Source organism: Mauremys mutica, chromosome 4, assembly GCF_020497125.1.
Source record: "Mauremys mutica isolate MM-2020 ecotype Southern chromosome 4, ASM2049712v1, whole genome shotgun sequence".
NCBI classification, from domain to species: domain Eukaryota; kingdom Metazoa; phylum Chordata; order Testudines; family Geoemydidae; genus Mauremys; species Mauremys mutica.
Window position 1 is genome coordinate 151,670,060 of NC_059075.1, and position 26,161 is coordinate 151,696,220.

Consider the following 26,161-nt stretch of genomic DNA (forward strand, 5'->3'; position numbering starts at 1 on the left):
AGAGATTAAGGAATATGCAAGCTGAAATCACACCTTGGAATGGCGCATAGATATACCCAATGAGAAAAAAACAACTATTTTTAGAACCTGTTAGAGTTCTTATGTTAGCTATCACTTACGGTCAGAGGAGCTCATCTAGTCCAACCCCCTGCCCAAAGCAGGACCAATCCCCAACTAAATCATCCCAGCCAGGGCTTTGTCAAGCCTGACCTTAAAAACCTCTGAGGAAGGTGATTCTACCACCTTCCTAGGTGACCCATTCCAGAGCTTCACCCCCCTCCTAGTGAAAGTGTTTCCTAATATCCAGCCTAGACCTCCCTCACTGCAATTTGAGACCATTGCTCCTTGTTCTGTCATCTGCCACCACTGAGAACAGTCTAGATCCATCCTCTTTGGACAATGCAGATGATTTTTAGGGAGAACTGATTAAACAACATCGGACTAACCACTGCATGGGCCACTGACAAAATGCCAAGATGGAAACAGACCATCACCTAATATACCATTGTCTTCATTCTCCAATTGGTGGAGACTGAATTGTCTATAGAAGGTAGATCAAGAACATCTCTTCTCTGGTCTCATAACAAAAGAACAGGAGAAAAATCAATCAAATTAAAAGTTAGGAAGGTCAAAATCAAGATAAGGAAGTTAATTTTCACAAAATGTATGATTTTTTTTCTAGGGAACACATTGCCACAAGAAGCAATTGTGGTCAAGAATTTAGTGAGGTTCAAAAAAGGATAGGCTATTTATACGCATATGCAGAATATCAAGAGCTATAATTAAAGAAAATATTTTTGAGAGAGAGATTAAACCTCATGCTTAAAGGTTTAAACTAATCTCTAACTATTGGAGATTAGGAGGAGACCTAATTTTGGGGGCAGATTCTCCCACATCTGCCTACTGTGAAGTTCTTACACTTTCCTTAGAAGCATCTGCTATAAGCCACTGTCATAGACAGGCTATTGGACTAGATAAAGAGGCTGATAAAGGAGGTGCTGTTGTCATCATGAACAGGTCTGACTACCAAAAGGAGGCCGCCAGACAACTCTCCAATACCAAATTCTACAGGCCATTTTCCTCAGATCCCACTGAGGAATATACTAAGAAACCACCATCTACTCAGCACACTCCCTACACTAACACAGGAACAAATCAACACATCCTTAGAACCCCGGTCGGGGTTATTCTATCTACTACCCAAGATCCACAAACCTGGAAATCCTGGATGCCCCATCATCTCGGGCATTGGCACTCTCACTGAAGGACTGTCTGGATATGTGGACTCTCTACTCAGACCCAACGCTACCAGCACTCCCAGCTATCTCCATGACACCACTGATTTCCTGAAGAAACTACAATGCATTGGTGACCTTCCAGAAAACACCATCCTAGCCACCATGGATGTAGAGGCTCTCTACACAAACATCCCACACACTGATGGAATACAAGCTGTCAGGAACAGTATCCCTGATGATGCCACAGCACAACTGGTTGCTGAGCTCTGTGCCTTTATCCTCACACACAACTATTTCAAATTTGATGACAATATATATCTCCAGATCAGTGGCACCGCTATGGGCACCCGCATGGCCCCACAATAAGCCAATATTTTTATGGCTGACCTGGAACAACTCATCCTCAGCTCCCGTCCACTCATGCCCCTTCTCTACCTACACTACATTGATGACATCTTCATCATCTGGACCCATGGGAAGGAGACTCTGGAAAAATTCCACCACGATTTCAACAGCTTCCACCCCTCCATCAACCTCAGCCTGGACCAATCTACATGGGAGGTCCACTTCCTAGACACCATGGTGCAAATAAGTGATGGTCACATTAACACCACCCTATACCGAAAACCTACCGACCGCTATGCCTACCTTCATGCCTCCAGCTTCCATCCCGGACACACCACAAGATCCATTGTCTACAGCCAAGCACTGAGGTACAACCGCATCTGCTCTAACCCCGCAGAGACCAACACCTACAAAATCTCCACCAAGCATTCTCAAAACTACAGTACCCACACGAGGAAATAAGGAAACAGATCAACAGAGCCAGACGTGTACCCAGAAGCCTCCTACTGCAAGACAAACCCAAGAAATAAACCAACAGGACTCCACTGGCCATCACATACAGTCCCCAGCTAAAACCCCTCCAACGCATCATCCGGGATCTACAACCCATCCTGGACAATGATCCCACACTTTCACAGGCCTTGGGTGGCAGGCCAGTCCTCGCCCGCAGACAACCTGCCAACCTGAAGCATATTCTTACCAGTAACTGCACACCGCACCATAGTAACTCTAGCTCAGGAACCAATCCATGCAACAAACCTCGATGCCAACTCTGCCCACATATCTACACCAGCAACACCATCACAGGACCTAACCAGATCAGCCACACCATCACCGGTTCATTCACCTGCACGTCCACCAATGTAATATATGCCAGCAATGCCCCTCTGCTATGTACATCAGCCAAACTGGACAGTCTCTAAGGAAAAGGATAAATGGACACAAATCAGATATTAGGAATGGCAATATACAAAAACCTGTAGGAGAACACTTCAACCTCCCTGGCCACACAATAGCAGATCTTAAGGTGGCCATCCTGCAGCAAAAAAACTTCAGGACCAGACTTCAAAGAGAAACTGCTGAGCTTCAGTTCATCTGCAAATTTGACACCATCAGCTCAGGATTAAACAAAGACTGTGAATGGCTAGCCAACTACAGAACCAGTTTCTCCTCCCTTGGTTTTCACACCTCAACTGCTAGAACAGGGCCTCATCTTCCCTGATTGAACTAACCTCGTTATTTCTAGCTTGCTTCTTGCTTGCATATATATACCTGCCCCTGGAAATTTCCGCTACTTGCATCCGAAGAAGTGGGTATTCACCCACGAAAGCTCATGCTGCAAAACGTCTGTTAGTCTATAAGGTGCCACAGGATTCTTTGCTGCTTTTATAGATAAACCTTGTGTCTGGTCTGATCCTGTCTGGCAATCCCTATGTTTCTGAGATAGAGAGGAACCAGTAGCTTCTACAGGTTGGTTCAGTCATGGAACAATAGTCTTCCCCAAACTCTGCAAGGTTATGGTTAGGGTTAAGGTTGGGAAGCTGTGAACATAAGACAGTTCACACTTGCCCCTATGGATGGATAATTTGATGTACATCTGTAACACTGACAGACCTCGGTAGGCAGGATCGAGCCTAGGACCACTGTAGCTTAGTGCATGAGCCTCTACCACATGAGCTAAAAGCCACATGGCTCTTAGCCAAGCCTGTAGGGCAACCTCATTAATCTCCCTCTAAGTGATCTGCCTCAGGGCCACCACATGGACAGAGCACCACACCCAGGAGGTGTGCGGGTTATATATCTACACCAGGTTACGAGTTAAGGACATGATCCACCGACTGGGTATAACGAGCCAGACCACTTCCCCCATAAGGGACTTGTGCCCCTAAGTCATTTACGTGCTTTGGGAAATCCTATGAGCATAAGGGCCAGATCCTCTTCTTGTATAAATGTAGGAAGCCCCACTGACTTCAATGGAATGACACCAATTTTGACCAGTTATGGTTCTGGTCCAATGACTTCAGCAGAGCTCCACCTATTTACTAAAGCTGGGGGGTCTCATCCATTAGCGCCAATGAAGCTAATGCTGATTTTCACCCGCTGGGGATCTGGTCCCGTTGATTGCAATGTAGTGATGCTAGCTTACACAAACAGGAGTGGAGCGCCATTGATTTCAGTGGAGCAAAGATGATTTACACCCGCTGGAGATACAGCCACATCGATTTAAGTGGCACTCCATCAAGTTACATTAGCTGGGGTTTCTGGCCCATTAACATCAGTGGAGTGATGCTGATTTACACTAGCTGAGAATCTGGCCAGTTGTGTTTCACTTAACCATCAGTTTCAACACTGATTTATATTAATGTTGCATTGACGTAAAACACTCTGAGGATTGCCCTGTTTTTCCAGATTAAATAGGAGATTCCGGTTATTTCCCTAACATAGTATTTTGGCTTTTTAATGGCAGATTTTGATACCCTTACCCACACTTTTTCAGCAGGTTGTCCTGTGGAAGTCAATGAGACGAATCTCAGAGTAAGAGGCCATTCACTGTAAGAACATCAGAATCGAGCCTATAGTTTCGAGATGCTCTAACATATTGTTATGTATCGGATACAGCCCCTTCTTGTCTGTCTTGTGTGCATTAAAATTCTTCTTCGTTTATTTGCAACCTAAGCCTATCTTGCTCTACTTGCACTGAGTAGTGCTTGATCTCATTGATGCTACTGGTATGAGTAAGTACTAGTCAATGTGAGCGAGGATCATAGACACACGCCTGCAGTGACCTGATTGGGTTTGTCATGGCTTTGGACACAAGGGCCAAATGTAGCCCTGGCATAAAAGAATGATGCCAGAGATGAATTTGGCCTGAAAGTGAAGATATTGAAAGGGGAAAAAAAAGGGAAAGAGTAAATGCTATTGTCCAGCACTGGTTATGCCAGTAATGTTCATGTTGACACAATTCCCCAAAGTTAGAACTTTGTAGAAAGCATCTATTATTATGGATTATAATAAGTTGCTGTGGGCCTCATTAAAACATTGTGTTTTGAGCAATACTTTCATTATCTAATTAGACAAGAAAATGTATTGGGAATAGTTAGGAAAACAACATATGACTCATTACACAGAAATAATGTCAATATTAACACTTGCTCTGCCAGAGTAATGAATAAGTAAACATATTTGTAGTTTAACTGAAGTTAAGAAATTAGCCGAGTCAGTTTGTACGGGGGGGCATCTTCTCCCGGAGAACAGCCGGGTATAAAAAAATGGCTGCCCCTTCTCATTAAAATCAATCTGAAAAAACTATACCAGCCCCCTTGTCATTCATTAAGGGCCCAAGCACTGACCATTGTACTCAATGGAGTCTTTCCATGGACTCTAGGGCATATTGGTTCAGTATCATAGATCCCAGTCCTGGGCATTCTTATGTGAGTGCTTCAATTTACGCATGTGAGTAATCCCTTTGACGACAATTGGACTACTCGCATGAGTAACATTAAGCATGTGCACATGTGTTTGCAGGATTAGGGAACTTGGAAAGCACAAGAAAGGCGCTCAACACAAATGCTTCAAAGACAACCTAAAACAGAATCTCAACTCATGCAACATGAATACAGATCAGTTTGAAGACACAGCCAAGGAGAGACCTGAAAGGACAGCAACTATCAAACAGTTTGAGAAAGACTGATTGAAAAAACGGTCAAGCATCATGCCAAGTCTTCAGCGGGAGCCTGCGTATCTCTAAGTGACATCCATTTACAATCTTGCTCCTCGCAGATCTGGCTCTACAGCCACAAGGGAGCATACGAGATGCCATGACGTCACTGCTGGATACAGTGGATGGCCATACATTCTCCCCCCAGATGCGTTCAACGCTAATGTCGGATGTTCACAGAATTTTGGGTCAAAGAATTTTAAGACGTTTCAGCTAGATCCACAAAGGTACATTAGGTAACTAAATGCCATTTGAGACATATCAGTCCAACATTTAGGCGCTACTGAGGCTCAAAGGCACAAAAAGGCTGTTGGATACCTAGTTCCCAGAGATGCTCATTGGGAGCTGAGTGCTTAACTAACCTTTGTGCTTTTGGAATATCCCTCCTTTGGCTGTGTCTACACTTCCATGCATAGTTGGATAGTTGACTCTGTACCTGCTCCTGCATATTCATCAGACCTGCATGTAGGGTCCACATATACTGTGCTGGAGAGAGGTCAAACCCTGTGTAGACGCATATACCTGGACCCACACTGCCACTTCTGTTATGCCAGAGCAGCGCTACCACTTCAGAGGCAGTATCCCAGGTTCTGTGCCTCACAGGAGACACTCTAGGAACTGCCTTTCTGAGTGTAGTTGCCACGGCCCATCCCTTTTACACATTTGCCCAGGGCAGTACCAGCTCATCTCTCTCCCTCTGGCCACACTGGGTGGAAGACATGGAAGGTTGGTGGTTCTGCTCCTGCTCCTTGTTAGCAGGCTTTCCCTTCACCCTCTCACTCCCCCGGATCTCGTTACACACACAGAAAGCTGACCAGAAGTCCGAAGTGCAGCTAATGCAATGTTTATTGGGGTTAGTTTCCAGCAAACGTGTCCCATAACTCTGAGGTCACAGAGCCTTGTTTCCCAGAGTTCTCCACCTCCTCAGTCAGCACAATTATACCTGAAATGCACACGTACAGTCCCACCCCTTACAAATTACCGTCACGTTCCATTTCAGAGGGTCCTAGGTCTGGGGTCTTCATCCCACCCCTTCTGTGCCCCATGGGAGGGGTAAGGAGTGAGGTTGTGCTGCGGTCAGGGGCAGGCATTTCTCTGGCCTTTTAGTGTTTTACCTTCCCCCCAATCCCTCTTTGCCCCTCCCGACTGGCTGCTTGACCTTGCCTCAACTCCTATCTCAAGGCGTCTTCAAGTGTGCGCTCATATATCACACTCCCACCGTGCCCAGGAACACGTCTACTGCTCTTATCGGTTCTCATTATACTGACAGACCCATCTGGCTTAGGCAAAAGCAGCATACACGGTGTCTGCCTTTGTCCTTAGTAAGGGTCCCTTTATTCACACATATTAGTAAGAGAGAGAGAGTGTGTGTGTGTGTGTGCATATAATGTATATAAATCAAACAGACAAGCAAAACTTAAAATACCATCTCAGGCGAAAATACAAGCCTGGATCCTACATTGGCACTCGCACTCCTGACACTCCTTCCTGAGGGACAAGTGTTCGTGCAGTGGGGTGGGCGATTGGCAAGATGCTGGATGGAATCTGGACAGAACTTTCTGACATGATGATGAAGATGGCTGACCATGATGGGTGACTGACAGTCTCCTCCGGTGCCATGGAACAGATATGGTGACTGCCAGTATTGCCAAGGTATGCCCATGGATGGACCCCCATTTCTGGTCCAGGAGAACCAGCACGGTGTCGTGAGATTGCATGATTTTGGAAAACTGGGATGAGGAACGGTGGCTTCAGAACTTCATAATGAGGGAAAAGAGACCTCCTTGGGGCTGTGTGAGATGAGATCCCCCCAACCCTCCAGTGCCACAAGCCTCGATTTAGGAAAGCCATGCCAGTGCCAAAGCGAATAGTTATTGCCCTGGGGAAGCTGGTGATACCTGACCAGCTCAGACAACTTCTTCAGTTCTGAGGAAGGACTGGAGGCTAATAATGGTAAGATACAGGTAGTGCGGTTTTGTTTTGTTTTTAAATAAATATTTACAGTGCCTCAAGGGGGTGGTGGGAAGGGGCTTTGGTTCCTTCCAGGGCCTGAGGAAGAGCTCTGTGTACGCTCAGAAGCTGGTCTCTCTCTCACCAACAGAAGTTGGTCCAATAAAAGATATTACCTCACCCGCCTTGTCTCTCTCTCAAGCTGAGAACTGGAAGCCTGCGAGGTGTACGAGCACTTTACATTCACAAGTGAAAAATCAGTTATTGGCTTGGCTCCACTTGTATGGCCCCATGACCAGAGTATCTCAGAAGCTTTAATATATTTATCCTCACAACATCCTTGTGCTGCCCAGTGCAGCAGTCTGGGAGCTGACCTTGTTTGTGAAGACAGAGGCAAAAAAAATCAATGAGTACATTAGCTTTTTCCACATCCTCTGGCACTAGGTTGCCTCTCTCATTCGGCAAGGGGCCCATACTTTCCTTGACTTTCTTTCTTGTTGCTAACATACCTGATGAAACCCTTCTTGTTACTCTTAACATCTCTTGCTAGCTGCAACTCTAAGTGTGATTTGGCCTTCCTGATTTCACTCCTGCAGCCTGAGCAATATTTTTATACTCCTCCCTGGTCATTTGTCCAAGCTTCCATTTCTTGTAAGCTTCTTTTTTGCGTTTAAGATCAGCAAGGATTTCACTGTTAAGCCAAGCTGGTCGCCTGCCATATTTACTACTCTTTCTACACATCAGGATGTTTTTTTCCTGCAACCTCAATAAGGATTCTTTAAAATACAGCCCGTTCTCCTGGACTCATGCGGTAGAGTGTTGTGCTGTGGATGCAAAGGTCTTGAGTTCAAAAGCTGCTGGATGAGCCATGTTAGCAGTTGTTAAAAGGAAAACCACTACTGAAGCACCCTCCCTGCAGCACAGCACCCCCTAGTGGTGCACTGGGGTCAGCACTGACTGAGAGAGGAGAAAGAGTAATCTCTACTGAGCCTCCCACAGCACAGCACCCCCTAGGGGCCAGCACTGACTGTGTGGGAGAGCATCCCCTACTGAGCCCTCCCCACAGCACCCCCTAGTGCAAGATTAGGCTCAGCTCCCCGTACTTCTAACAGGATCCAAATGTTCCTTAGGGTCATTCATCCAAGCCTTGCAGCCATTTAGCTTATGAGACAGACCCACCATCCTAGGTGCTGTAAGAGGAGAGCACCACAGCTGGGGCTTTCACCGGAGCCCAACCAAATCTCTGACACACCATTGAAGCTGCCAGCTAAAAAGATCAAGGAAAAACACCCACGCAGCTGATGGACGAGTTCTCCGTATTAAAAACAGGCAATTGTTTTATTGACCAAAAATATGGAATGCAATATTCTAGCCAGTTGGTACGACTCTGAAAAGTCTCCGGGTTTCCTTGGCCATCGGGCACTGGTAGAGGAGCAGGGCACGGTCTTCATTCCAGTGTTAACCGTCTCTTTCACTGCGCCATGTCAGCTGCAAAGCCTTCGGTGCAGAACTCGATGTTATCGTAGGTCTATCTCATCTCCTGGGGACAGGGGAGTGAGTCAGAGACGGCTGCATAAAGGAACGGGGTTCAGGTGGCTTTTATGCTACTTGAGCTGGAAGTTCTCTGGTGTCTTTCACCCCAAGGATCTCAAAGTGACTAACCCTAGGGGTCCTCATCTACCTTTGAGTCTCCATCCCTTGAGCTTTCCATCAGCAGACATCACAATGATTAAAAAGGAGGTTGGTGTCTTTATCCCCATCTAAAGATGGGGTGATTGTGGCACAAAGGGTAGAAGTGATTTTCCCAAGCTGACCCCTCAGGACAGCGGCAAAGCTGGGAATAGAGCCTGAGCCTTCATCCTCTGCATGAGCCACTAGGCTGCACTAGCCTATTGTATTGCTAGCCCCTAGAGAGCAGGATGCCAGTCTATTTACCTCTCTGCTCTTCAGCCAAATCTTACTGTTAAATATGGGTTGAGATGAAGTGGGACGTTTTGGTAATATTTTTATGAAGCCGATGTGTGCCTCGGTTTCCCCTCTCTGCTGTGTCTGGCCTCAGGGCTGACCTGAGTCAAGGGTTACCGTATTTCAAGTTTTCAAAAAGGGAAACTGAGTGAGGAAGGTGGAGGTGGGTATAGTTGGGGTACTGGAGGGGGCACCTATGGTGGGGGTACTCACTGGAGGGGGGGTGTCGCTCCCTGTCATGGGGGCAGGACGGCTGGCGCAAGTCCAGGATGCAGTGACAGCCACCAGTTAGCACCTCCATGCGGGATCCCCACCCCGGGGCTGGGAGCCAGGGCCTGGGTGGGCAGGAGGCAGCTGTGGTTGCACCAATCAGCTGCAGATGCAGGGGTGGGACCAGTCAGGAAGCTGACCAACTGGGGCTCTTGCTGAGCTCCAGCATCTGCTCTGCAAAACACCTGGACATTTCCTGTTATCTGAAAAAGCTGCCCAGACAGAGGAAGGCTCCTGAAAGGCAATATGCAGGAAAACCCGGACGTCTGGTCACCCTACCTGAGTCTCCAGCCCTGGACGAGCCTGGCCTGTGTTCCCTGGGCATGGGGGCGGCTACACCTGCTGGGCGACAACAGGGAGCTCACTCAGAAAGGGACTGGAGCAGCCTCTGCCACTGCTGGGATCCTGCCTGACACTCTCCACATTGCCCGGCTATGTGTTGGATTCCTGCCCCCACCCCCAGCCTGCACGCCCCATCCCACCTCCCTCCCCCTCTGTCCGGATCCCTCCCCCATCCTCCCATCCCGGCCTGCCCTCCCCACATCGCCCGCCTCCCCCACTGCCGGGATCCCTCCCTTCCCCAGGAGAAACCCCTCAGTCTTTGGCCAGGTCCCCATAGCACAATCTCCGCTTTCTACAGCAGCCAGCCCATCGGTGCAATTAACCCAGAGTAATTTTAGGGCGCTCCATAAATTACATAATGCACTGGGGTGGACGGGGGTCTTGAACATCACCCAAAACCCGTGTTACTGTCCCATCCCCGACACAGCTGAACAAATGTCAGCCCACCTGTGACTCTGGTCCGGGTGCTGCTGGTTGGTTCTGGGGTCTGCTGGGTGCCACCTGGAGCTGCAGGAGAGGAGGAGGAGAGAGGTTCAGCTCTCAGGGGCTCACCCCGAGCTAGCCGCTCCCCACAGGGATGGGGATTTGGGAGCTGGCAGGAGAAGGTTTGGGGTGACCCATAGCTGGGTCGGGGAATGTTCCAATGAGGAATCAATGGCAGGGAAGAGGAATAGAAAAACACTCCCCCATAGGAAGGAGAATGTTTGGTTCACTGTTGGACTGATGAAGCGAGAAAAATAACTGTTTCTTGGATCCAGGACTCCTCCCTCCAGATGTGAACAACTCCACATCCACCTATTTATTCCCCATCCCCATCTCTCCTTCTCTCTCTTTCCAACACCCCTATCTTTTCCTATCTCCATCTGAACAGATCTTTCCCTCTGTGTCTCTCATCCCCTCACCAACACCTTGATGTCTCTCTGAGGGGTCCCCCAGTGTGCAGCCACGATCCCCACTCTCTGTGTGTGGGGGGGTTCATATCCCGTTTGGGAGAGGAGAAGGAAGAGACGGGGGTTGGGCTGGTACAAGCGAACCATCGACTACTGGCCCGGAGTTGCCTTGGTGATCCAGTGGAAGACCCTAACTCCCTTTGGGGACCTAGAACAGGAAGTTAGGTATTTAAACCAGGGGTGAAAGTAACGTAAAGATGTTACCAGTATGAGGGCCTGGCTCCGGGCCCCTGGAAGGGGCAGGGCCTTGGGCAGAAGGGGCGGGACTGGCGTCAGCCTCCCCCCGCCAGCTCTTCAGTGCTGCCTGGCCGGTGCTGCCCAGGGCTCCGGCGGGGATTTAAAGGGCCCGGGGCCCCGGTCACTGCCATCGTAGGCAGCGGTGGTGGCCAGGAGCCCTGGGCCCTTTTAAATTGCAGGGCCCAAGGAAGCTCCCCTGTTTGCCCCCGCCCCCATCGGTGGCCTTGCCGGTAGGGTCCTTAACGTGCTGCTGTGGCAGTGCTTTAACATCCCGTGGCGGCCTTGGGCTTTAACATCCATTGTGTAGGGGCCTGTACTGGCAGCCATTTTTTACTGGCACACCGAACCGGCCCACTTTCACCTCTGGTCTAAGCCCCTTTGGATCTGTGATACCCAGTGACAGTCTTGCCTGAGAATGGGCTGCACAATTCTGCCCTTGGGGAACTGTACAGAGGAACCCAGCAGCATTGCTGATTTCTCTGCCTGGCCGGCAGACAAGCAGACAGTTCCTGTACAAAGAAACCCACTGAGATGGGATCCCGTTAGGGAGGGGGCGATCGCCTCTTGAGATCCCCTCACTCACCCTTCCCTGTGGCCTGGAAGAGGTTGTGTGCCAGGTTCTTCTTGTCCATGTCCTCTAGCACCTTCCCGGCCACTTCCACCGCGTAATCCTCCTTGTAGTAGCTGACTAGCAGGCGAGTGATTTCTACAGCGTCTGCTTTTTCCAGCTCTCCCCATTTGATACGGTTATAACCTGGCCTGGGCTGGAAATTGTTCAGCTTGTCTTTAAACGCCTTCAAGTCCGACTCGCCCAGCTCTCTAATGGTGTCGAACAGATAGTCTCTCGGGGTCTTTGCCATGCTCACTTTTTGCCCCGAGACAATGGGCAGCGAGCCGTGTCCCAAAAGGAAAGTGAAACAAACTTTCACAACTTCACCCTGGCATCCAGCCAAGTCCCACCCTCTTCTCCTGTGACACTGGACTGGGCTCCCTTGGAAGATTAGCAGTTTTGATCTGGCTCAGGATTTTTGTGGCCCTTTTGTGGGGTCGGGGTTTTGCCGCTAAGGGGGGTCACCAGGGGGCTCAGCCTCAGATTCACTCCTGTTGTCTTGTGTTATTCAAACACTCATGGGCGTGGAGATTGGGAGGGCAAAGGGCATCTGTGCCCTGGCTGGGAAGTAAAGTGGAGTTGGCATCAAGGGGGGAATGGCAGGAAGAGTGGCAAGAGTGATGCACACACACAGAGACACACACCATGCACAGACACAGTTACACACAAACACACCCCTCCCCCCAGAGACAGTTGCACACACAGAAGAACACACAGACACATCACACTCAGTTATACACAAACACTACACACAGGGACACATACACAGTTACCCCACAGACATACCGCACACAGAGACACACATGCATCCTGACACATGCATACGCACTGACAATCACTGACAGATACACACACCATATACAGACACTTGCCACAGACACCGTGACACAAACACACACACACAGACTTGCATGCACAGTTATGCACAGACACACCCAAATACCGACACAGATACACACTGACTGATACATCCCCTCCCCCGAATCACCATTTACAGATCAGAAGAAAGTGGAATATCCCATTCCTCCAGCAACAGGAAATGCCGTGTGCCAATAAAATCTTGGTTAGTCACCTATGTATGTGTGGATGTGGCCTATTCCCTACAGTTGAGAAGAAAGGGTGACTATCAACAGAGGGAAAATGACTTTTTGTAGTGCTAACGAGACTAACACATTTATTTGGGCATAATCGCATCGTCTTGTCAACTGTTGGGAATAGGCCACATCCACCCTGATTGAATTGGCCTCGTTAGCACTGATCCCCAACTTGGTAAGGCAACTCCCATCTTTTCATGTGCTGTGTATTTATACCTGCCTACTGTATTTTCCACTCCGTGCAGCTGATGAAGTGGTTTCTAGCTCACGAAAGCTTATGCCCAAATACATTTGTTAGTCTCTGAAGCGCCACAGAGACTCCTAATCCTTGATGAAACATACAAAGCCCCTGCTAAGAAAAGGAGCAAAGAAATTTGTTATACACTGGTGCCATCTACTGGATATTGAAGGAACTGAGCAATCCAAAATCCGAGAGCCAGCTAGGGTGCCCAGACAGCAAAGGTGAAAAATCGGGACAGCGGGTGGGAGGTAATAGGAGCCTATATAAGAAAAAGACCCCAAAATCAGAACTGTCCCTATAAAATCGGGACATCTGGTCACCCTAGAACCAACAGCCAAGCAGAAAATACCTCCACCAAATCCCGAAACACGGTCTAAAAAACATAGGAAGTTGCTGACTCCAACAAAGGGTACGTCTACACTACGGGATTATTCCGAATTTACATAAACCGGTTTAACAAAACAGATTGTATAAAATCGAGTGTGCGCGGCCACACTAAACACATTAAATCGGTGGTGTGCGTCCACGGTCCGAGGCTAGCGTCGATTTCTGGAGCATTGCACTGTGGGTAGCTATTCCGTAGCTATCCCATAGTTCCCGCAGCCTCCCCCGCCCCTTTGAATTTCCGGGTTGAGATCCCAGTGCCTGATGCGGCAAAAATCATTGTCGCAGGTGGTTCTGGGTAAATGTCGTCAGTCACTCCTTCCGCTGGGAAAGCAACGGCAGACAAGCATTTCGTGCCTTTTTTCCCTGGATTGCCCTGGAAGATGCCATAGCATGGCAATCATGGAGCCTGTTTCGCCTTTTGTGACTGTCACCGTATGTGTACTAGATGCCGCTCACAGAGGCGATACAGCAGCATGCTTTTGCTTTTGCATGATAGCAGAGATGGTTATCAGCCATATTGTACCATCTACCATACCATAAATTGGTAATAAGATGATCGTGGCTACCAGTCCTTTTGCACTGTTCCATTTGCTGCTGTCATAAGTGCCCCTGGCTGCTCTTAGCCAGGGGCGCAAAAGCCAAAATTGGGAATGACTCCCTGAGTCAATCCCTCCTTTTTGGTATCTAAAAATAGAATCAGTCCTGCCTAGAATATGGGCAAGTGTACTAGAGAACCACTGTATCAGAGAACCAGAGAGCACAGCTGCTCTGTGTCAGATCCTGCAGAAATTATGAGCTGTATTCTATTCACAGGGAGTGCTCCTGCAACAACCCCACCTGTTGATTCCGTTCTTCCCTCAGCCTTCCTGGGCTACCGTAGCATTGTCCCCCCACTTGTGTGATGAACTAATAAAGAATGCAGGAATAAGACACAGTGACTTGTTAGTGAGATATGAGTGGAAGGCAGCCTCCAGCTGCTATGATAGTCCAGACAGGACAGTAAGGAGTGTGTAGGAGAGGAGCCCAGCATCCCTCTGCTAGTTCAGGGGCAATTGAATCTTTTCTTTACACATGAAGGGTGGGGGCTGATGGAGCTCAGCCCCCTGTTGCTATGATGACAATGGTTATCAGCCATACTGTACCATCTACCAGGAAAAATTAGGACCAGACGCCCTTGATCGACCTAACAGATGCTAGTCAGCATGGTTACCAGTCCTTTTGCACTGCCCCATGTGCCAATAGGCTGATGATGAGGACGGATACCAGTCATTTTGTACCATCAGCCATCCATAGCGTTGGGGGAGCAAGGATGTTGGTGTTGAGTGCTGCACCATCGCGTCTATCTGCAGCATTCAGTAAAGATAGGGTGACATGTAAAAGAGTCAAGAGAGGATTGTTTTCTCTTTCACTTCTGGGGGGTGGGTGGGGGTGTGCGTAAATTGCCTAGCTATGCCCTGACCCACCGCGGACACTGTTTTTGACCCTAGAAGCATTTGGAGCTCAGCCAAGAATGCAAATGCTTTTCAGAGACTGCAGGAACTGTGGGATAGCTTGAGTCCTCCAGTCCATGAGCGTCCATTTGATTCTTTGGCTTTCCGTTACGCTTGTCACGCAGCAGTGCGCTGAGTCCCTGCTATGGCATCTGTCTGGAGATATTTAAAAAATGATTTTGAATTTCATCTTCTGTAACGGAGTGATGATAGAACAGATTTGCCTGCCCTTACAGCGATCACGTCTGCATCGTCCATGCGGGAGCTCTTTCTTTCTTTTGATTTTTAACTGCATCACCACCCGTGCTGATCGGACCTCCACGCTGGGCAAACAGGAAATATTCAAAAGTTCGCGGGGCTTTTCCTGTCTACCTGGCCACTGCATCCGAGTTCAGATTGCTGTCCAGAGCGGTCAGTGGTGCACTGTGGGATACCGCCCGGAGGCCAATATCGTCGATCTGCGGCCACACTAACCCCAATCCGATATGGTAATACCGATACTAGCGCTACTCCTCTCGTTAGGGAGGAGTACAGAAACCGGTTTAAAGAGCCCTTTATACCGATATAAAGGGCCTCTTAGTGTGGACGGGTGTGGCGTTAAATCGGTTTTACGCTCCTAAAACCGGTTTAAACGCGTAGTGTAGACCAGGCTAAAGAAGCTGCCGTGATGTGGACACACTCCTCCTATCCCAGGGTGACCAGCAATGAGGGGAAGCAGTAAGATTTCATTTCAGAGATTGTTCTTTCTTTTTATGGCTCAGGCGAGGTCTGCACTAAAAAGTTAGGTCGACCCAGCTACGTCACTCAGGGGTTTGAAAAATCCATATCCTTGAGTGATGTAGTTAAATTGACCTAACCCCCAGTGTAGAAAGCATTAGGTAGCTACTGCCTCTGGGGAATGTGTGTGTGTGGATTATCCCCTCCCATCTGTGTAGTGAGTGTAACTGCTAGTTCTCTTTTTGCGGCTGCACTCTCTCTAGTGAGACCTCGAGGAACTGTATTTTAGCTTCTAAGTAATGCTAGGTGGATGTTCCTCCTTGGAACACCCAAGTCAATGGAACTAAGAGAATCTCATAGAAAATGTCTAAGCGTCTGCTTTTGATGCTTTAAACATGGCTTTCAAAGCCAACATGAGAAACAGCAAAGACCAGATTCCTCAAAGTGCAGCCTGTGAGACGTAACTTTACTCCTTGGAGAATTACTGTAGGTGCGGTAAGTGTGTTAGAAATACTGGAGAACTGATAACTGTTGATTATAGATCTGGGTCATTCATGGTGAATTAATAATCTGGTTAGTTAAGAATAACCCAGTGTCCTCGTTTGAGACATTCTGACCGGGGTCAAAGTGGACCTGAGAAGGACCCAACTTTAAAATCAGAAAGCCAGCAGTCCCAGGATGCAGTAAAAACAGGTGAGCTGAATTAAATTCCAGCCCCAAACTGGCTATAATGTTTCTCCAATGGGAAAGTCTAGTTTGTTAGATTTTCAGATGAAATCTAACCGGCACTTTGACAAACTGACTGCTCCCCCTCCCTCATTCACACTTACACATCTCCCTGCTACCCTGGACCAGACCCACTGGGGGCCCTGGTCTCGGTCGGGGTCTGTGCAGCACCAGGCGCAATGGGGACCTGATCTTAGTTGCAACCTTCAACTGCTACCATAACAATAATAACAACGAGATTCCTGTAATGCACTCACATGGGTGTATGCCAGAAGGATAAATCCACTAATGCTGGTACAGTGCCCAGTAAATAAGGCGTCCGGGCCCATATAAAGATGTAGCTGATCCCTCACTGATTGATTGGGGGCCGTATGGCAGATAGAAGCCCAGACACACATGCGCACACAGGAGGCAGAGTGGACATGACCATGTTTTATTGGAGACCATATCTGGGTGGATGCGAACATGCTCAGATCCCAGCAGCGGCTGTACAGATCCCAAAGCCTTGGAACCACGTCGGGTCACTGCCCGTCCCAGGGAGCTTGGAGATGGGCCTCATGGGCTTCGAATGTCTGGAGGATCTGTGATGACATGGGGTATGGTTATGGCACTTCCAGCTATGTGGGCATGGCCAGGGAGTCTCTGGTAATGGACACATGCTTGGGCATGATTGAGATGCCTTTGGTAATGGGGGCATGAATCTCTGGTGATGGGAGGGCCATGATAATGGCACTTCTGTTGATGGTAGCATGACAAGGCATCATACGGAGCTTCTGGTGATGTAGGATGTGGTTAGCTGTGGTTACAGAGCGTCTGACAACATAGTTATGGAACTTCCAGTGAGGTTGGCCACGGTTGAGGCACCTCCTGGTCTGGTGATGTCAGGCATAGCGAGGCACGGCAGGGCACGGCTTCTCTGGGGATGTGGGGTGTGGCTGGGTGTGGTTGCAGCACCGCCAGCCCAGGTGACATGGTTGGGAGTGCCTGTGGCTCATTTGGTGATGTGGGCATGGTTGGGTCTGGCCGGGATGATGTGAGGTGAGGTTATGGCACAGCTGGTGATGTAGGGCCGGCTGGGTGTGGTCATGGCTCTTCTGGTGACGTGGGATATGGTTGTGGCACCTTCCGCTCTGGCATCTTGGGTCAAGGTTGGGCATGGCTGTGGCACATCTGGCAGCATAGAGCATGGCTGGGCGTGGCTACAGCGCCTTTGGCAACATGGTTATGGCACTCCTGGCTCCTTGGGGCGAGGCTGGGCATGGCTACGGCACCTCCGGCTCTGCAGGGAGCCGTTAGGAGGCCTCCGGCTCTGGCTCATAGATGACCAGCGGCTGGCTGTTCTTGCCCTTGTCGTGCCAGCAGACGTCGAAGAAGGGGTAGACGGTGGTGGTGAAGCGCGTGTGGAAGGCGAAGAGCTGCACCAGGTTGTCCTCGTCGCCGGCGTCGTAGAACCCCAGCATCCCGTCCTCGAAGCTGAGATACAGCCCGATCCGGCTGGGCTTGCTCTCCACCCGCAGCAGCCGCGGCTCCTTGTGCTCCACGTGGGCCTCGTAGTTCTTGCCTTCCTTGCAGCCCACCAGCCAGAAGCCGTTGGAGGGCAGGGCCTGGAGCCGACCCTTTCGCCCCGCCTCGGCCGAGATGAGGCCCAGCCCCCAGCGCGGCTTGTCGCCCACCGTCACCTCCCAGTAGTGCTCGCCGCTGGAGAAGCTCTGGCGGCTCACCACGCAGTTGGACTTGTCGAAGCGGCCTGGGTCATCCGAGCTCACTGGCTGCTTGTGCTCCACGCACTCCACCCGCTTGCCGTCCTCCGACACCACCAGGTTGGGGTGGGCCGTGTCCGGGTCAAAGGTCAGGTTCTCCAGAGCTGGTGGGAGTGGAGGGGGAGAAAGGAATGGGGCAGTGATGGCTACCTGCGTGTGGGATCCTGGAAAGTCAGCCCAAAATTCCACCCCCTGTCACCTCCCACCATCCCCATTTTTCCTAATTCTTCTTTCCCACACAGCACCCCAACCGTCCCTTTCAAGGGAGGCCAGGATCTCGGGTGGGGTCAGAAGGTGCCCAGCACACTGGGGCCTAGTGAATAGAGTACTGCACTGGACCCAGGACTCCTGGGTTCTATTCCCGGCTCTGCCACGGATCTGTTGAGCTGATCACTTCACTCAGAGTCTGTTTAGCCCCGGCACAACTGGTGCTTGCTGTGCAGGGTAAAGGAGAATAGACTATATCCTTGGATATATAGAGGGATCCCTTGCCTGGTGCAGAGATACAGCTACCTCTGGGGTGGGGCACAGGGTTTGTTTAGCAGTTGTACTGCAATCCTGCACTGAAAGTGAAGGTAGAATTTAGAGAACAGAATGGAATCGCCACAGCTGGGATTTTGTCCGGACATTGTGGTTAACTCCCTGACTCTTGGAAAAATGCCAGGGATATTTAAAAAACCACGAATGGCCAGAGCGTTGTTATGACTCTCATTTGAAATGCAGCACAGCTCCCCCCCTGCACTGTGCTGGGGCCCTGGGGCCACGCCTGACGGCGAGGGGAGTGCGCCCCCTACTGAGCCACCAACCTGCTCTCTGCAGCGCAGTGGGGACAGCAATGACAGAGCACCCCCTACTGATCCAGCTCCTGCAGCCGCCCTACCTGGCATCAGTGCACGGAACATCTTCCTCCACACCTGGAACTTGAAGTCATCTGTGATGATTGGCAGCTGGATGTCCATCCGGGCAACTGGAGGGGACTCTCCCAGGATCTTCTGCAGCCTGTGGGGAAGGAAGAGCCCATCAGGGGGCCGTGTGCCCAGGGAGGGGAACCAGGAGGGATGGGGGGGTGTAGGGAGGTCAGAGGGGGAGGATAAGGGGCGATGGGGAGGTCAAGACTGTGTGACTCAGTTCTTGGATCCATTCATCCAGCAGGGAATGTTGTCTTCCCAAGACCTGAGTGTGCAAGGCCCATGTGCAAGGGGAGGGGTGTGAGCAGACCTGGGTGGAGCACACAGTAAGAGAGGCACTCTGTGCAATAGGGGAGGCAGGCTGGCCTCACAGTTAAGACACTGGCCTGGATCTCAGGACACTTTGGTTCAATTCCTAGTGCTGCCACAAACCCACTCATGCAAGTCACTGAATCGCTCTGGGCCTCAGTTTTCCCATCTGTAAAATAGGGCTAATAACCCCTTCTTTGCCTAGAATGTGAGCTCGCTGAGTGTCTGAGCAGCACCTGCCATAAGCAGGGCCCCTGATCTTGGTTGGCAGGGGAGGGGGAAGTCTGTGCAGCACCTGACACAAAGGGGGTCTTGATCTCGGTCGGGGGGTTTGTGCAGCACCTGGCACAGTGGGACCTCCATCTGAAATGAGGTCTGCACAGCGCCCGGCATAATGGGGCCCCGATGTTGGCAGGAACATGGAGGGGTTATCCTAATGTGAGGCACTGTAGGGCAGGGGGACATGTGGCAGGAAGGAGTGTGCCAGGAATACTGACATTGCAGATGGCAAGGGATGAGCTAGTGTGCAAAGGGAAGGTGGTGAAAAGGGTGAGTGTGCGAGAAGGCCTGAGTATGGCCAGGAGTGTGTGTGCAAGGGGAGAGGGGTGTGTGAGAAGAGTCAGCCAGAGCACACGCGTGTGAGAGGAAACCGGTGAGCGAGCAAGGCCTGGGGCAGAGACTCCCAAGGAGATGGCTGCGGGCAAGTGTGTCTAGATTGCGGTTTCCAATTCCAGGCACCCACGTTCAAGCAAGATGAAGCCAGAGTGGACCAGGTGCAGCGATGGGCAGTCAGGGGCCTGCAGGGCCGATCGCAGCAGAGGAGGCCAGATGCGCTAGGCTGGGTTAGCCTGGCGAAGCACTGGCTGAGAGGGTCTGATTGCTCCCTACTGACCCATCAGGGTAGGGAGCAGAGCTGTAAGCGATGCTGGCACCGGAGGAGGTGGAGACAAACCGGGCAGGAAGCAAGGGAGGCTGGACAGGAGAAGAAGGTTTCTGGCCATCGGAGGAGGAAGGGTCTGGATTGGCCTCCCAGCAGCAGCCCTGCAGGCCAGGAACTGAGCAGGTTTGAGGATGGAGCTTGAGGGGGGAAGCAGGGGCTTGAGATGGAGGGAAGGAGGGGCTGGGAGAGCAGCGACTGGGCTCGGTGACCCAGAAGGGCCCTTCCGGTCCAATGTCCCGGTTGGACACGGGGTCATGGGGGAGCTGAAGGAGAGCGGCAGAGGGGTGGGAGCGCTCACCTGCTGGCCACCAGGCAGTATTTCTGTGGAGAGGAAGACGAAGGTGAAGATTAGCACCTGGCCCACAACATCTCCCCATTCCCAGCCCACCGCCCCACCCCACCTCTAACCACAGAGGCGAGAGCATCACGTTAAAAAAGACAGACAGGGTTGGGGGGTGGGGCTGACAGACACGGAGAGCCGGGGGAGGGGGCAGTGCATGTGTGGGCCGGGGGATCACACCCAGACCCAGAGGCGCGTGTTGGGGAGGGGAACGGGCACAGGGACTTGGTGCGTAGGTAAGGGGGACAGAGACACGGGGATGTTTGGGGTCACCTTAGTCAGGTGGTCACAGACAGACAGAAACAGGGGCTGGGGTCACAGACAAATAGAGGGTGGGGTGGGATCCCTGAGAGACAGACACCGGGGATGGAGTCACAGACAGAGGCAGGGGGTGGGGTCCCAGAGAGAAAGACGGACGAAGGGACAGAGTCCCAGACAGACAGAGATGGGGGGGGTCAGGGGGTCTCTCCTCACCCTCAGGAACTCGGTCTGACTCTCCTCCTGCACCTCGCCCAGCACAGCCTCCATCTGCTTGAGCTGGTCTAGGTAGTGGCCCATGGTCTTGTGCTCATCCCGCAGCACGGCCGTGGCCTGCTGCTGCACCCGCTCTGCCTCCCGGCCCAGCGAGGCTTCCAGCGTCACCAGGTAGGCGCGCATCACCCCCAGCTGCTCCGACACCTGCTGCTTGAATCGCACCACTGTGTCCTGCAGCGAGGGAGGGAGGGATGGTCACTGCCTTGCCACTCCCCCCTATTTCCCCGATCCCCCCTGGGGTCAGAGCTCCCCCAATAGCACTTCCCCTCCCTGATCTGCTCCAATCCCTGGGGTGGGAGCCCCCCAGCAACCTCCTCCCCACATTTGTCTTCATGAATATGGAGGATGCACACACTGCTTTGTTACTGTAGGATCTCCTGACATTGCTAGGGTAACACATGGCTTGTTATTGTAGGGTATCTCATCAGTGCTGCGGGTCGTGCACACACTACTTTGTTATTGAAGGGTCTCCTGACATTGCTAGATCTACACATGGTTTGTTGCTGTGAATTTCTCATGGACACTGGGGTGGCACACACTGCTTTGTTATTGTAGGGTCTCTAGTGAGGACTTAACTATTGGGAGTAGCTTGTTTGACATTCACTGAAAGGAGAAGAGTGTGTAACTTCTTGGTGCTGGCAGGTAGGCCAGTGGGATCCCTTTGAACTAACAGTGCCTTCACCCAATGTTTCAGATGCATCACAGATCCCCTTCCACATCACACATCCGAATCTCCTCAACACGTGTACGTACACACACACACCACCCTGCTGTCTCACCTCCACCTCTGCTATCTGTCTGTTCAGCAGAGTGATCGTTTTCTCCTTACGCACTTGTGCCTCCTGCAGTTGAATTTGCTGCTGGGGAAGTTGTTTCTGAGAGAGCAAGAGAAAAAGAGGAATCGAGTGGTCTGATCCAGGGTGGCAGGGAGGGGGCGGGATACCGGGCTAGATGGGCCCATGGGTCTGATCCAGAGTGGCAGGGAGGGGGCGGGATACCGGGCTAGATGGGCCCATGGGTCTGATCCAGGGTGGCAGGGAGGGGGCGGAATACCGGGCTAGATGGGCCCATGGGTCTGATCCAGGGCGGCAGGGAGGGGGCGGGATACCGGGCAAGATGGGCCCATGGGTCTGATCCAGAGTGGCAGGGAGGGGGCGGGATACCGGGCTAGATGGGCCCATGGGTCTGATCCAGGGTGGCAGGGAGGGGGCGGGATACCGAGCTAGATGGGCCCATGGGTCTGATCCAGGGTGGCAGGGAGGGGGCGGGATACCGGGCTAGATGGGCCCATGGGTCTGATCCAGGGTGGCAGGGAGGGGGGCGGGCTAGATGGGCCCATGGGTCTGATCCATGGGGGGACTGAGGGGGCAGGACACCAGGTTAGATGGGCCCATGGGTCTGTTACCTTCATCCTCTGGTGGGCCTCGGCGGCCGTGATGATGTTGTGGCCTTTGTGCTTGCCCAGCGAGGCGCACACCCCGCAGATGACCTGCTGGTCCTGCTCGCAGTAGACGCTCAGGGGGTCCATGTGCTCCTCGCAGTGGTCGTGGGGCACCTGCCGGAAGCACTGCACCAGGTGCTCCATCTGCTGGTTGATGCGCAGCTGCTCCACCTTGGTGGGGGCCTGGCAGGTGGGGCAGGCCGCGGCCTGGGACAGGCACTCCAGGCAGAAGGTGTGGCCGCACTCAGCCGTCACCGGGGCCTTGAACAGCTTCAGGCAGCTGGGGCAGCTCAGGTCCTGGTGCATGCCCTGCATCAGGCGCTGCTTGGAGTTCGACATGGCTGGGTGGTGGGGCGGGCTGGCAGAGAGGGGACAGAAGGTGACTGATGTACCCCCATTCCCACCCCCTGAGCCAGCCAGGCCTGCAGCCAAAGCCCCCTAGGGGGCCTGCTTGGGATAAATTAGTCATTTCCCTTCCCCCTGTGCTGCCTCCGCATGTGTCTGGCCTATGCAGAGGAATGTTAACCCTGCGTGGTATCTGCCGGGCCCATGGCTGCAAGGTGACAAATACCTATAAATAGCTGGCTTGGAATGGACATGGCAATGGGAGCTGAGCTCTGGGGCCGGCGGATTCTCCATTTGTGGATCACGGCCTCTCCCTGGGAGTTGTCTGACTGTGTTGCAAATACACAGCCCTGCTTTTTTGTCCGGACGCTATTTTGCTACAGTATATTCCACGGCACCCAGGCATTGCAGTGAATTGCACGGGATTTATGGCTTTGCAGTTGTGTGCTGTTTGGCAGCGAATATGTATTGCTTTCTGTTCCCTCTGCTGCAGTGTGCCGTGCGTGGTAGGGCACTGCCCTGTAGTCTTGTTAAGCACAAAGTATTTATCGCAGTGAATTCCACATGCGTCGATTGGCATTGTGTTGCATGGTGTTTTGGTGCAGTGAGGTGCATTGTGTTGCAGTCATTGTACTGTTGTGATGGAGTGCAGGTAGGACAAAAAGTAGTTGGCTTAACTGCAGTATGTGTGTATGTGGGGGTTACAGACAGGCAGTTCTCGGGCCTGTGTTATCCAGGGTGTGACGAAGTGGGACTGTTCTTAATGGTTCCTCTGAATACTGTGTGGGTGCCTCAGTTTCCCTTATGCATTTCTTAAGTCTCCAGTGTGCATAAATGGCTGACACGCTGTATCCTGGCAACAAATGGCTGGGGCCCTCCCCCCCTGCAAGGGAATAGCTAAAGGTGAACAAAGAGATCAGGTGACCTCCTGGCCCGGGAAAGAGACAAAAGCCAGGAAGGAGGGGCTGGAGGGGGTTTCAGTTTGGAGCTGTCTGGGGACAGGAAGTGAGTGAAGACGGGGTTGTCTGGCTCGCCAGGCCCCAGAATGGACCTGGCGGAGGGGTCCCGTTCTCTGTACCTACAAGCTCTGTTTTAGACCGTGTTCCTGTCATCTAATAAACCTCTGTTTTACTGGCTGGCTAAGAGTCACGTCTGACTGCGAAGTGGGGGTGCAGGACCCTCTGGCTTCCCCAGGACCCCGCCTAGGTGGACTTGCTATGGGAAGCGCACGGAGGGGAATATGCTGAATGCTCCAAGGTCAGACCCAGGAAGGTGAAGCCGTGTGAGCTTCTTGCCCTGAAGACAGTCTGCTCCGAGGGAGAGGAGGCTCCCCAAAGTCCTAGGGGGAGCAGTTCCAGAGCATTGCCCAGGGACTCCGTGACACAGGGGTTCAGACTCGATGATCATAATGGTTCCGTCTGGACTCTATGAATCTCATGCTGTGCTTTTGTTCTGATGGGGAGCAGCCTGCAGGGCTGAACCCTCCCCAGACCGTGCTGCATGCCAAGGCCATTTCCCGAGCGGGATGAGGGGGTTAGGCCAGCCTGGCTTTCCCCATGTCCTGCCCCACTTTCCCACATTGCAGCTGAGAATAAAGGGGCTAGAGGGGCGCTGGGAGGGGGTGAAAGCAGAAGGGAGGGAATAGACCGATCCCCAATGGGTAGAGATGGGTGAGACCCATTCCAGAGGGGCCTGACCTGCAGCAAAGGGGGGCTGGATGGCTTCTCCACGTGTCGGACACAGAGTTGGGCAGGGGGAGGAAGGATTGGAGGGAGTGAGACAGACGCACAAACAGAAGAGAAAAGATACTAACAGAGGGAGAGACACTGAGGAACATTTTTAGCCTCTGCCCAGAGAGACGATCTAACCCAAACCAGCCCCCTCCCCAGCCAACTCCCTTCTCTGCCCCCGCTTTCCCTGCCACATGCTATTCCCGCATACAAGCTGTCCCGCTGCTACCACCCAGGCTCAATGTCAGCACTAGGGGGTTAAAATGACACGCAGGAGAGAGGAGAGAAACAGACATGAGACATGGAGACAGACTCACGACGGACGGACACAGACAGACTGACGCAGACCGAGGCCTCACTCTGAGTATTTCTGACCCCTGCCCAGAGCTAAGTAACTGCAGCTTGTGCCAGCCTAGAGGGCAGCGGCTGAGCCCACGGCCCCGTCAGATCCTCTGACCTTGCCCATGCAGCCTGCCCCCTTCTTCGCCGTTCAGAAAGACAATGCCTCCCTTCAAGTTTTCCCAACTGCCCTCTAAGCCTGGACCCCGGCACCCCGGTCGCGATAGGCTGCACACAGCCCAAGGGGCAATGCCACCGCTCCGGGCGGGGGAGAAAGAAAGCAGCGTCTTACCGAGATCAGAGGAGACGGCTTGGGGACCAGGGTCCGGCTGGAGGGCGATGAGGTGCAGAGATCGGATGGAGCAGCTGACTGCTGGGATGGGCTCAGCCGCAGCGCGACTGACCCACGGCCCCTCCCCGCCTCTATATATAGATCAATAACGCGCTGCTGTTCTGGGAAGCACAGGACACCGGCCAGTTTTTTGTCTGCAGAGCAGGAGGGGGAGGGAAGGGTGACAGGCGACTGGCTCAGGCAGCTGTTGGCACGGGGAGACATGGCTCTCTTTCCCCAGCACAGTCTCTCTGCTAAGGGCGAGCGCCCTGCACTGCCCTCCCGGATGCCTGGGTCCCATTCTGCATCCTGGACTTCCCCTGGTCCCCAGGGTCTGGGTGTGCTAAACTGTCATCCAGGATGCATAGGTCCCATTCTCCATTTCATTCCCTTCCCCTGGGGAACAGGGGTTATGGGACCCCCAATGGGGCAGCACCCTGCACTGCTGTTCCAGACACCTGGGGACCCTCATGCCTTCTCCCTCTGGGGGCATGGATCAACTGTGATTTGGGGTGGGAGGATCTAGCAGCCCAGCTCGGCCCAGCCAGCTGCCACGATCGGATTCCCCAGCCAAGATATTGCAGAGAGTCATGGCAGCTGCTGACCGTGCCAGGTGTGAGAGCTTTGGTGGACACACTGAGATCAGCGCGGGAGCGGTGCGGGTGACTGGAGCTGTCTGTACTTGGGAGTAGGGTTGCTCCTTTCAAATTTCTGAAAACCAGGCACTACAGCAGGAGTTCTGGAACCTCCCCCTGCCCCACCTGTTCCCCTCAGGCCCCGCCCCCTGCCTTGCCTCTGCCCCCAAAGGCCAGTGCATCTGAGGCCATCGGGGAAGCAGGAGCTCCATGACTACGTGAGGTGTTGGGGCAGGGCCTTGGTGAGGAATTGGTGGGGCTGTCTGCGC

General features: G+C 52.2%; 2 protein-coding genes across 4 annotated transcripts; both read right to left on the bottom strand.

Annotated features, from left to right (window-relative positions):
- Positions 1-8,562: 8,562 nt before the first annotated feature.
- Positions 8,563-11,936, bottom strand: LOC123368367 (pyrin-like). 3 transcript variants are annotated; one of them, XM_045013130.1, is made up of 4 exons: positions 11,599-11,936; positions 10,276-10,335; positions 9,766-9,828; positions 8,563-8,791 (listed from the first exon to the last, which is right to left on the bottom strand). In XM_045013130.1, exons 1-4 carry the CDS (start codon positions 11,873-11,875, stop codon positions 8,769-8,771), a joined length of 423 nt encoding a protein of 140 aa, XP_044869065.1. In that variant the 5' UTR covers positions 11,876-11,936; the 3' UTR covers positions 8,563-8,768. The 3 variants fall into 3 exon arrangements, with proteins under 3 accessions (XP_044869065.1, XP_044869066.1, XP_044869067.1); XM_045013131.1 differs by having other exon boundaries at positions 9,766-9,825; positions 11,599-11,933; XM_045013132.1 differs by lacking the exon at positions 9,766-9,828.
- Positions 11,937-16,707: 4,771 nt separating this feature from the next.
- On the bottom strand, positions 16,708-25,346 carry TRIM72 (tripartite motif containing 72). Its single transcript, XM_045013057.1, has 7 exons — positions 25,219-25,346; positions 22,477-22,870; positions 21,851-21,946; positions 21,012-21,242; positions 20,496-20,518; positions 18,921-19,039; positions 16,708-18,144 (listed from the first exon to the last, which is right to left on the bottom strand). Exons 2-7 carry the CDS (start codon positions 22,849-22,851, stop codon positions 17,573-17,575), a joined length of 1,416 nt encoding a protein of 471 aa, XP_044868992.1. The 5' UTR covers positions 22,852-22,870; positions 25,219-25,346; the 3' UTR covers positions 16,708-17,572.
- Positions 25,347-26,161: the final 815 nt, after the last annotated feature.